Source organism: Rhizophagus irregularis, chromosome 14, assembly GCF_026210795.1.
Source record: "Rhizophagus irregularis chromosome 14, complete sequence".
NCBI classification, from domain to species: domain Eukaryota; kingdom Fungi; phylum Glomeromycota; class Glomeromycetes; order Glomerales; family Glomeraceae; genus Rhizophagus; species Rhizophagus irregularis.
In genome coordinates, this window is record NC_089442.1 from 3,230,937 (window position 1) to 3,243,687 (window position 12,751).

Genomic DNA, 12,751 nt, shown 5'->3' on the forward strand with positions numbered 1-12,751 from the left:
TATTATTTAATCATTACTTGATATCAAATATATCAACTTTTTCGAGTCTAATAGTAAGATTAATCCCTGTACAATAATAACCCCGATGAATTTAAATTTTGGCATGGGATATTGGTACTACTTTACAAATTCCAACTTAAAAATATAATTAAAATATTTTTTAAAAAAAAAATTTCTTCTAAAAGAATAAAAAATCAATAACATAATAGTTGATTGAGTTAAATTTTTACACCCACTGTCCCACTCTTTATATAACAATATTAAAAAAATTTTTTGTGTATTATTTTATTTTCACTTATTTCCACTTATGTAGTAAATTCCTTTGAAAATTTACTAAATATTTAAATTGAAATTAGTTACATTCTTAATACTTATCCAAATATTTGTTCTTATTTAATAATTAATTTAAGATAGTAACTAATCAGTTGATGGCGAACAGTGGCAAATTATAGTCTATTTATTCGTTAATTCATATTCTCATGTCACAAAAGAAGAAAACTATTAAATTTTGATATAACTTATATAACTTATTCATAAAAATTATCATGTGATATTTTTTAATTCGGCTTTAGAATTTTTCTGTCTAATTAAATTCTTATGCTGTAAAATTGCATGTAGTACTATCTAATTATTTAAAGTTTTAAATTTTATTTTAAGATATTAATTGAAGCTTTTATTATATAAAATGTGATTCATTAATTTCAAATATTACAAATGTGAAAAAAAAATTTGAAATAATTTTAAATTTCAAAAAAAAGCATATTGCGATTGAGATTCCAAGGATAAAAATGTCTCTGATCTAGAAGAAGTTGGGGCAATCAATCGTGACGACTTCCTTCGCCAATTTTATCCTGAAGTCTATGCGAGCAGAAGATAGGATATTTTCTTATCTTAATGAAATGTCTAATGAAGATGTTATCCACATCCGAATTCTTTCCTAACGAGTAGTTAGGATTTTTTTTACCCATATTTGTATCATGTAACAGCGATATATTCGCAATTTTTTATATATAATTATCCGCTTCCGGCGACGTTTATTCCAGTATTTAATAATATTGTGAATGAGCCAATGAGGCCATTAAGTTCGATAAATCACGTGTTAATGATGTACCTTGTACTACATCTTAATTTTTCATATATATTACGTTAACCGATACAAAAAATCTTTTTTATTTCTCTCCGGGACGTATCTCACTTCGGAACAAAAAAAATACTTATATACCATCCTGTAACTGCAGTTGAGTGCATATTTTTTCGCTTTATATATAAAAATCATGTCTTCACAAGCCTCTAAACCTTCTTCTCCAAGCTCAATAACGGAAGAAATTTCTTCTCGAACAATGGCGGACGTCATTAAGGATTTTAATACAGAGGAGCTTATCGAATATTCGAAAAAGAAAAACTTGAAATTTGATGATGACGGATGATATCAACATTCTTCACAAGGAGAAAATATTTGGTCTTGCCTTTCTTGAAACAAACTCAAGAGTATTGGTTTTGCGTTGAGGACCAGCAAAAACATTTACAAAATTTATTGAAGGTCTTAGTCAGAAATTATGAAATTACTCCTCATATAAGTCTTTTGATGACTTAAAGGAGATGTTATATAGGAATAAGGTTAATGAGAAAGACATAATAAATTTACTCCCGGTGAGCGTTTATTCTCTTAATTTTACTTCGCTTTGGAATGAACTATCGTGAATAATAATTTATTTTTTCTTTTACAGCTTTTGAGGAAATAAACAACCATTCAATCATTGTATAGAGGATATTATCTTAAAACTTTCGATCATAGAGACAATGATAGATGCAAATGAGGCGACGTGTTGTGATTTTATTTCAGCAATATTACACGCATCAATTGCCATCACTAAAAAAAGCTTCTCAAGATATTTTTATAGTATTGTAGAAGAATATTTCAGGAAGATTACACCGGTCGAGTTGACTATGCAATTAAAGCTCTAGAAGACCTCCTTTGTATCACGAAGGAAAGCCTCGTGATATTAAAATTTGATATGCGCAAGTAAGTCTGCTACTCAGATTCGCGTTTTTTAGAAGATTCAATAATATTAACGTATTTTATTTCTTATCAAAACAGACCGCAGAGGTGTTGTTTACTTTAGTAAACCGTTTCGTATATTTTGCATGTAACCCGGGCAAAGTCCCGATTTGTATTTATTTTTGCGTAGTGAGTCACGCTACCGTTGTATTAATAAAAATTTTTCTTGGCAAAATTTTAACGAACTTGGTTCGCCCAAAATCACATATTTATTTTATTTGAATGCTTGTATATAGTGTATTAAAAGTGTTTCTGAAAATGGAAACTGAGATTAACTTACTTAGACAGGAGAACGTCAGACTTATGGTTAAGATTACTAGGCTGTCGAGAATGCCAATGTTAAGGCCGAGTATGGCGTGGCTACGGGCGAGATTGTGAATCTAGTAAGGGCTGAGATTAAGAGTAGAATCGAGGAGTTGGAGAAGGGTAGGACAAATACTGTTGCTGAAAATGTCAGGCGTGATAATGCAATTTCCGAGCTTAAGGCCGAAGTGGTAAAATTAAGGGACGACAACGAGGAGAACAAACAGCAAACCTTCTTTCAATCAGAGATGTTACCAGAGGTAACGATTATTAAATGATTTCAGGAAATGAGCAGAATACTATAGATGAAATAGAGACTCGAAGCCTCGATTCCTCAAACGTATGTGAGAAGGTGGGTGTGAGTGATCATAAGTCATTGGAGGAAAAAGAGACAGACGCTTTCTTGAACGAGCATAAGAATAAGGTTAGTGACGAGATCAGAGGAATAAGAAGAAAAAACTTCAACGTGAATTAGTTACCTCTAGTAACAAAGTACACTTGATTTCCCAGAATATTATTGCATCTACTATATCTACTACTTCCCATGAGCGAAAAAACGAACAGGGTTTATTCAAGAAATGATTTCATCCGAGGAAGATAAACATGTGACTGAAGTTTCAGCGAACTTGGTCTGCCCAAATAATGAGACTTCAATAGAGAGAAATGGTGATATTGTTAGTCTATATAAATTGCAGTAAATACAGAAACATTTCGTTGAGCTCCTCGACACCAAGTGCAAAATTATATGTAAGCAAACACAGAAAGCTTTGAGGATTGACAATTTATTCGAAAAAATAGGAATGGACAAGATTCAATACATCAAAACATATAGCGCAGATACTATTTCAAGATTTACTGATTCTCAGATAGATCACTTTATCGAAAAACCAAATATGGATTTAATGATGACCCTGAAGATGAAATACAAGAAGATGACCCAGAAAGTGATCAGACTAATGCTAGAGTTTAGACTCAGTCGAGGAAAATATCCCGACCACGCCTAATATTTATGACAAGACAGCTAAATGGGGTGAAACAACTGAAACATACTGTACTACTATGATGATGAGACAGCTGATCATACTGATCATACAAGGGTCACATTCATTTACCGACAATTATCTTACCGACAGACGTTTCGCCGACATGGGTCATTTCACAGGCAAATGTTTCGCTGACAATCATCTTACCGACAAATGAATTTAGGATTTGAGTTAGGGTTAGGTATGAAAATTAAGGTTAGTATTAGATTAGGATTAGGGTTAAGGATTAGAGTTAGATAAGGTTAGGGTAGGGTAGGGTTCAAAACTGCGATTTTCGGTGAAGCGTCTGTCTGCGAAATAATTATCGATGTCAGCAAAATGAGCCAGACCCCTCTGAACTCGTGAGACGATCACCCTTTCTTGAAGCTATGCTTCTTCGAAAGATAATCCAACAGTTTCAGCAAAAATATTTTTTTCCTTCATTTATTCATTAATACCTATATTATTCCATTTCACTCTGATTATTAATTTCTGAATTCCAACACACACTAAAATCACTTGAATGACCTATTGTTTCGACAGTCATTTTGCTTACAGACTTAGGAACGATAAAAAAAACATCAGGGAGCTTCCAGTTACCAACCATTTTCACTCTTTATAATAAAAAAATAAACCCTTAACGAAGATTACAATGCTCAAGCTCATGATTTAATTGATTTCGTTATTGATTGTGATACTTATAACGATGCTATCAATATCTAATCTGATCAAATAGTTGCCTTTTAGATAATTCGTTCTTCCACTTGAATTTCATACTGTGACCAGTCTGGAAATTTCAAGTTTATTAATTAAAAAGGATACATTGTACACAAATGTAAACACTTTTTTATACCTATGATATACATAAAATGATGCAATGTACAGTATATTAATGTTTTGTTTTATATATTAAACGCGTAAATACATAATTATATGTTTATACTCATAGTTTATTATAAGTATCTTAATGAGTTTAACAAAGCTTAGTACAGTATTTATAAATCTTATTGTACGTATATTTTTTTCGAAAAGAAATACCATGTAAGAAATGTAAGAAATGAAATATAATAAAATTGTTTTTAAGATATCTTTTCAAAAATAAAGCAAGAAACCAGCCTTGTCTTAATATAACTATATTGAAATTATAAAACAAAGTTACAGTACCCTTTCTATAGCAAATTTTTGATATAACGAATTTCACGATATAACGAATCTTTAGAGTGGTACGCATTTAATCATATGGAAAAAATTTGTTACACCGAATATGAGTCTAGGGATTGGAACCGGTTAAGACGGTTAACCGGTTAAAGGATTTTGAAAATCGGTTAACCGGTTAAAACTATATTTATCATAATTCTAGTCAGATTTATATAATGCGGCCCAGAGATATGTAAATTGCGGCCACGTGTTCCTAAACTTGAAGTTTTAATGCCGAATTTTTTTCTATTTATTTATAATAATTTTAGTGATATATATTATATAGTCTTCCTATAACTAAATATGCAATTTTTAATATTAACCGGTTGTTAACCGGTTAAGACCCTTGGTTAACCGAGTTTTAACCGGTTAAGACGCAAAAATTACTTTCTTGACCCTCCTCGTATTACTTTCTTGACTTGATCAAAATATGCATTATTATGTATGACAAAAATGTTCTTTTCTTGACCTGCAAAAAACATTAACGCGTTGTTATTTTTCTTATTTTCATAATTTTTCAAGAGATATACACAAAGATTAAATTTTTTTATCATTAATGATTAATGACAAAATAATTTTTTTTTTTATTTTAATATTTTAATATTTAGTTTTATGCTAGTATTTATTACCTAATTAATGTATTTCTCTTAAATGTAATCTTTTTATCAGCTATCTTTTGTAAATAAAATAAAATTATTTTAATTTTATCAATATTGTAGAAATAAAAAAGTATTGACCATGCTCGCAACTCGCAAAAGACAGATTGAACGCTATTTTTGTTAAATATAAATAAAAAATAAAATATTTCTTTTTTGTTTATCACAATCGCGTTTCAGGTCAAGAAAGGAACATTTTTGTCATACATAATCATGCATATTTTGACTGGGTCAAGAAAGTAATGCGAGAAGGGTCAAGAAGGTAATTTTTGCGGTTAAGACCCCTTGGTTAACCGAGTTTTAACCGGTTAAGACCCTTGGTTAACCGGTTTTTAACCGGTTAAGGTTTTTTTGGACGGTTCCAATCCCTAAATATTACTAATAAAATGTAGTATAACGTTGAACGAAGAAAAATTTATAAATTCACGTATGTAAATTAAATTGACCCCTTTTATAACGAATTTCTTTGAATTTTTTTTTATTTTAATATAACGAAGATAAATTTTAATATAAAGGGCAGTTTAATATTAGTTTTTATGAAATTTTTCTCAACAAGCAATTTTACCACTTTTAATTCATTTTATCAAAAGATAGATGATTTATGTTTCGAAGTTTACATTTGTAGAACGTCATGCTCATGAAGGCGCACTATACCAAATTTTTCCGCTATACCGAATAATTCGTTATAGCATTAACGAATTTTCTCATAACGAAGCTCTGATCGGCCCGGACGCCTACTTCGTTATATCGAGGGCCGACTGTATATATTTTTTCATAATTAATCGCTCGGTGTCCACTTATAATGTTCAAGAAATATAATACGATTCCTTTCCGAATTATCTATCAGGTAACTTAGTTAATACAAAAGAAAGAATAAGTTGTTCAAGTTCTCGGGAGAGGACTTTGTGAAATCAAAATGATTGTCCTTCCGAACCTACTAGTGATCATCAGCTCGGAAGAATTTTGCTGAGCCACATGTCTTTTTGTATTACAAAAAGAAACACTGTGCGACATATTTAATTTTATGTGCTAACGTTACCTCTCTTATCTATTTTTTTCCCTAAACAAACATGAGAAAAATGAGGAATGTCTAACGGTTGCAGTACACTGAGTGTAAGCCTACCTCGTAAGTAAATAGTGATGTCAAAACCATATGTTATGAAGGGCTGAGGACTTTGCAAATTCGAGATCGTCGGGCATTAGTCTAACTTTGCGTCTTGCAAAGATCTCGCATGTAAAGAGGTATGAAAATTCCACATTCTCGTGCTTTTATATTTTCTTTACGCCATTCGAATATGTTAATCATGCCCTATATCTTATTTTTCTTCCTTTTCAGCAAGATATTAAACGTATAGGAGTTCGTGGAAGTTCAACCAACCTTCCCACGAAAAATTAAGGTATGCATATATCAGAAGTCAAGTTTACATGCGGAAGAAATTTCTCACTATGTATTTAGGAAAGCAAGATGTCTTCCAGCGCGGATAATGACATTATAAGCCTTAATTTTTGCTACCATAATTTAATTTTCTCGATTGAGATTTTTAAGGATATAAAACATTGTCTCTGATCTTGAAAATGAAGTTGAGAAAAATTGGGGCCAATCGTAACGACTAACGATTTCCAGTACGATTTCCTCGGTAAAATTTATCCCGAGGAGAAGTAGAAGTAGAAGATACGCTCAATGAAAATGTTAATTCTTCGAAAAGAAAAAGCAATCAAAATTACGAACTTTTAACGGTTATTAATGACATTTCGTGATGTCACAATCTCTGATAAATTTCATAGACATGCAGCACATTTAAAGACAAACTTATTTGATTAGATTAAGTTTATTATATATTAATGAACAAAACTCATTTAATGTCATTACATTATGATTAGATTAATTTTTTTTTCTTTCTAATAAAAAACTACTGTATCGAAAATAATATGTATTAAATTAAAAAAAAAGATAGAATAAAAAGAAAATTAAAACATTCGAACCGGCGAAAGTAGTTTCTTTAATTAATATAATTATGCAATAACAGCATATGTACAGCCGCTAAAGATCAATGGTGTTATTGGATTACCGAGATCTGGGTTTCCAACACCAACTCCGATAGTGTATGAATTAGGAAGATTATCAGGTGTAGTAACGTCTGTTACTGCAATAGTCACTGTTTCTCCAGGTGCGAATGATTTTTCAAAAACTTTGGTGTAGATACTAGTTAAGATTTTCTGGCCGGACGCATCTGCAAATACAATCATTAGGAAGGTGGTGCCTGCGGTGACTTGTTCTTTTAATACCCCGGAAACGGTAAAACTTGTAGGTCCGCTACCAGATCGCGGTGGATCAGGTGACATTGATACAATGAGGGTGGGAATACCCTTAAGTGGACATTCATTAAAAGTGGTGCTTCTTTTAACCAATGGACTTGCGTTGACCGTGCAAAGATTGAAAAGGGTAATAAACAAAACGAATGCAAAAATAATATTTCGATTCATGGTTTCTTTTGGAAGGTAGATAAATGAAGTTGAAAGTTTGTTTTTTAGAATGTATCAATGCTTTTTCTTGCTGTAAACTGACAGTAACTTGGCTTCCTTTTATAATGAAAAAAAGCGGCCATCTCCACAAAAATCGTGCCATTCATTTTATAGATTTATCTATGAAAAAAAAAGAAAAAGAAAAAAGTATATTCTAATTTTTGTTTTTGAATGAATATAATGAGGCAAAAATAGTAGTTATGTAAACACTACTTTTGGAGGCAGAATGGCAGATCAAAATCGCGTGATTGCAAAAAAAAAAAAAATTAACACAACACATCTTTGATATATTTAAATCGATTTCACTAATTTATCACATTTTTCTGTGACATGTGGGGTGACGAACAGGGATTTTCAATGGAAAAAAGGTGTGTTATACCGTGTACTACCTAATTCCCAACCCTAAATCCCACCCTAAATCCATATATATAAATACCGGCAGCCAATCAGAAAAATGGGTAAATTAGTAAATCCACGTAAACATATGAAATACAGTTTTTCACGTGAGGGTGGTTTGAAGATGCGTATGGGTACGTGACATAACTACGCCATTATATCATAGTAACCGTAGTCAATTATTAATTCAAAAGATATAGTCTAACCCTTTTTCGAATAATTATGAGAAAAAGCACGGATTGTGATTTAGAATGAAACTAAATGGAAATTAAGATGGCATTGTAACACCATCATCACGACAGAAACAAACGGTAGAATTTTTATTCCCATGTTTGTTCATGATTACGAATACTTAATCACCCATTGTTCCATTTTGGATGGGATTTTTTCGATGTACATATAAAGCACGAATAGGAATTGCATGGAATTTATCATCTACTGTTTATAGATCTCGAGATGAGCAATCAGTAGATTTTTATTTACGATTATAAAAGAAATAGGGGGGTATATTCGCCCATAAGCGGTATATTTTGAGATACGCCATTACTCCATTATTATTAAATTCTTAATTTAGAAACAATTTTCTAAAAAGACGTGATTTAGTACATTTAATTAAAGAAATTTATTAAAGTGAGCATGTGATCAGCATCCTGTTATACAACGAGATGTTGATTTTATCATATATCGGCAGAAGATTTTCCCTTAAAACATATCTTTTAATAAATACTACCAAATGATTTAAGCAATAACATATTTGCATATCATATGGCATCAAATTAGGTGATCCGTCAATCCGCCAATCCGCAGTTTGAAACCATCCGGATTGGATCTACGAATGTCATTTCTGTTCACCGAAACTCCATTTTACCGAATTCCATTTCGCCGAAGCCATTTTATCAAATGAACATTTCGCCGAATTAGCAATAAATAGATAACTTTATTTTCCTGAAAACATTTATTCGCGAAAAAGTAAGTAAAAAAAAAGATTAATGTATTATAAATAACGAGATAAACTTAATAAAAATCTATAAACATAAATAATTTTCGGCGAAATGTTTAACAATTAATATCAGTTACTTGAATGTTAAAGTGATAATATGTTAAAAAGAAAAAATCTCTAAATAATTTAAATTTTATTTCATTGCGGTGGTGAATATTTTTTATAAAACGTTAATCGCTACAATTTTCAGTGAAATGTCATTTGGCGAAATGGAATTCGGTGAAATGGACGATTCGGCGAAATGGATTCGATAAAATGCACTTTCGGCAAAACGTCCCTTCCTTTCGGCGAAATTGCTTCGGCGAAATGTACTGTAACCGTTTTATGGTAACGGTTATCCGGATTATCGAGATTTTTATATTATTTATTTCATGGGGAGTTGGGAATAATAGGGTTTTTTTCCCCGAAGGGAAAAAACCCTCTTCACATGAAATAAATGGATAATCCTCTGGAACGTGTCATTCGTTAAATATAAACTTTAACTATTTTAAACTTTATAAACTCGCAATGTTTAAAAACTAGTATGAAGATGATCATGAGTGACACTTAGTATTAATATTGAAATGGTCATCCGGATCATCCCGAACCGGATCAAACGGATGACGAATACACTACACCAAATATGAGGCAAAATATTATTATACAAATCGAAAATTATTAACACGAATTGATTAGCTAGATGTTGGAATTTGACAATTCTATCCATCTAATTCCGGAAATATGAGCCTTTTACAGAAAAAGGATGGAATATAAAAAATGGAATGACTTTTTTTACAGGATTAATATCATAATACGCTTATATTGGACAAATAAAATTTTCTTACAAGTGGGTAACGGAAAAAAGAAAATTACTTTTATTCCCATTTAACACATACATACAGAGTAACCACGCTACAATTTTTGTAATTTTCGTTCGCATTTTTATAATAACACCTAATAATACGCTTATTATATTAGACAAATAAAATTTATAATGTCGATATATCTGAAGAAATTTAATTGAAACCGGGTTTGTCTTATTGTGCAATCCACTAAATAGAACATATTCATAAATATTATAAATATTAGAATATTTAATCGCCGTTGAAGTTTTGAAAGGTCGTTCTAATCTATTATTATATTTATATAACATTCAAAACACCACTAGTTACTTGATAAATTTATAACGGAATTTATCGAATTATTTACATTTCCGTGAATGGATCCGCGAAAGGCCCATTTTTACGAAGTTTTACAGGAATAACGGATAAAATTTTTTTATAGGTAAGCGTATTATTAGGTGTATTAAGTGTCGTTATAAAAATGCGACCGAAAATCACGAAAATTGTAGCGTGGTAACTTTTTAACTACGCGGTAAGTTTTATTCAGGGGAATAAATTTTTCGTTACCCACTTGTAATAATATTAATACAAGCATATTATCAAGTGCTGTTATAAAAATGTGTACGAAAATTACGAAAATTGTAGCGTGGTAAACGCGGCAAATTATATTAAGTTTTATTCAGGGGAATAAATTTTCGTTACCCACTTGTAACAAAATTTAAAAAAATTAATTCAAAAATTTATTTTGTACAATTTACATTGATAAAGCAAATATTAATCTGAATTACATGTATTAATTGCTATATACTGTAAGAATTATATTTCTATTTACATTTTTACATATTTAACATTTCCAAATAATATATATATATATATAATAGCATCAAAAACATTGCAAAACTTACAATAAAAAAAAACTTTTTTTTTTCCCTCCCCTCCCCTCCTTAATAATAATCTTTTTTCACCAATAAATTTGAGTTGATTGGTCTGCATACTTTCTTTATATTATGAAGGTCTTTTTTATTCTTCTTTTTTATTTCTCCTCCATTTTTATTTTTTTTGTGAAGTTCAAGATCATTTGATGTTTTAATATTTTTAGGTTTTTTAGGTAGTTTTACATCCATATTAGTAATTATTTCTATAGGTTCAACTTTGATTGAAGTATTTGATTCTTCTTTAATAATCTCTTGTTTAATTTCTTTAGAGATATTATTATTTAATGAATGATTCTCTTGTTTTACAGAGATAAAACCAAAATCTTGTTGATCGGGTTCTTGTTTTACAATTAATTCCTGCTTTGACTTTTGATAAAGTTCTTGCTTTATTGTCATGAATTCGTCATATTTCTGCTGAGGCACCTTCGGTTCTTTCGTCTCTTTCGCCTCTTTCGTCTCTTTCGTATCTTTCATCTCTTTCGTCTCATTCGACTCTTTTTTCATAAATACGTGACCAACTTCTTGTTTTACTAACGCCATCATATTACCATCAGAATCATATGAATTGATCGGTTTCAAAAGAGGAATTTTCTGATCATCACCATTGAAAGAATTGAAAGAATTAAACCAAGAAGAATTTCTATAATGTAAATGTAAAACACCAATAGGAAAATCATATAAAGATTTTAAATAATTCATATTAGGTATCATTATACCAAAAGGATTAGAAATTATATCAAAACATGAAGTAATATTAATATCATTTTTAATGATTTCATCATTAGATAAAATAGGTTGTTGATTAATTTCAAATTTTGGCATATCATCACAAATTTCATTAACTGGTTTAGCTCTATAAAAATAAATTGATATAGCACCAATTCCTCCATATTTCATTTTTTTTTTAATATTAATATTAATATTTTTAATTTGATTTTCATTATTTTCATTAATATTTTTAATTTGATTTTCATTATTTTCATTATTATTTTTAATTTGGTTTTCATTATTTTCATTATTATTTTTAATTTGGTTTTCATTATTTTCATTATTATTATTAGAATTTGATCTAATAATATTATTAAATTTAAAAAAATATTTCATTGATTTATCAGATGATACGAAATGATCTCTTAAATAAAATCCTGTATTATAAATTTCTATATAACGATAATCCAATTGTCCATCAATAACGAGATAAGCCATTAAAGGATACCAAGGTGAAACGTATGATGAAGAAAATCTAACAGTAAAATATGATCCAGCAGGATTTTGTACGTTTGCCAAATTGATAATATCACTAACATGCCATTGATTAGTTGATTCATCAAAAATATATGAAGGTCCAGTAGGAGAAATCTAGAATATGAAAAATGAAAAGTAAATAATTATTTTTTATTTATTATTTTTTTAAAAAAAAGAATATCTGATATGAAAAGTAAATAAAAGTATAGTTAACGAGTAATTTTAACTTACAGGAATTTCTGAATTATTCAAAGGTTGACTAATCTCAGGAACGGGTAACCCATTAACAAGTATATCTAATGTAAATGATCCTAACAACATTATGATTTAATTTGAAGAAATTTTAGAAATTTTTATTTTTTAAGATTTAGATTTAGATTTTTTAGTAAAGAAGAAGAAAAAGAAAAAAAATGATGAACGAAAAAAAAATCCAGGAAAATAATTTCTATTTATGAATTAAAAAATTATTTCGATTTTGTGAATTTTCTTTTTTTAAAAATTTGTGATGAATCATGCTATTATTATTACTTAACTCTTTTTAAAAATCTACATATTCTACATATCTACATAGTAATGATCAAAATTTTTTTTTTG

At 29.7% G+C, this 12,751-nt stretch overlaps 4 protein-coding genes across 4 annotated transcripts; 2 read left to right on the forward strand and 2 right to left on the reverse strand.

Moving 5' to 3' along the window:
• Window positions 1-2,015: 2,015 nt before the first annotated feature.
• On the forward strand, window positions 2,016-2,640 carry OCT59_006394 (uncharacterized protein; the record flags this gene model as incomplete). The annotated part of the gene is made up of 4 exons (XM_066141241.1): window positions 2,016-2,023; window positions 2,099-2,107; window positions 2,296-2,305; window positions 2,380-2,640. 4 exons carry the CDS (start codon window positions 2,016-2,018, stop codon window positions 2,638-2,640), a joined length of 288 nt encoding a protein of 95 aa, XP_065998051.1.
• A 300-nt stretch (window positions 2,641-2,940) lies between these two features.
• OCT59_006395 (uncharacterized protein) lies at window positions 2,941-3,332 on the forward strand (the record flags this gene model as incomplete). Its single annotated transcript, XM_025324391.2, has 2 exons — window positions 2,941-3,056; window positions 3,233-3,332. The coding sequence occupies 2 exons, from the start codon at window positions 2,941-2,943 to the stop codon at window positions 3,330-3,332; spliced, it is 216 nt and encodes a 71-aa protein (XP_025186416.2).
• Window positions 3,333-7,250: 3,918 nt separating this feature from the next.
• On the reverse strand, window positions 7,251-7,721 carry OCT59_006396 (uncharacterized protein; the record flags this gene model as incomplete). The annotated part of the gene is made up of 1 exon (XM_025313897.2): window positions 7,251-7,721. One exon carries the CDS (start codon window positions 7,719-7,721, stop codon window positions 7,251-7,253), a length of 471 nt encoding a protein of 156 aa, XP_025186417.1.
• A 3,200-nt stretch (window positions 7,722-10,921) lies between these two features.
• Window positions 10,922-12,478, reverse strand: OCT59_006397 (uncharacterized protein; the record flags this gene model as incomplete). Its single annotated transcript, XM_025324392.1, has 2 exons — window positions 10,922-12,271; window positions 12,389-12,478. The coding sequence occupies 2 exons, from the start codon at window positions 12,476-12,478 to the stop codon at window positions 10,922-10,924; spliced, it is 1,440 nt and encodes a 479-aa protein (XP_025186418.1).
• Between the last annotated feature and the right edge of the window lie 273 nt (window positions 12,479-12,751).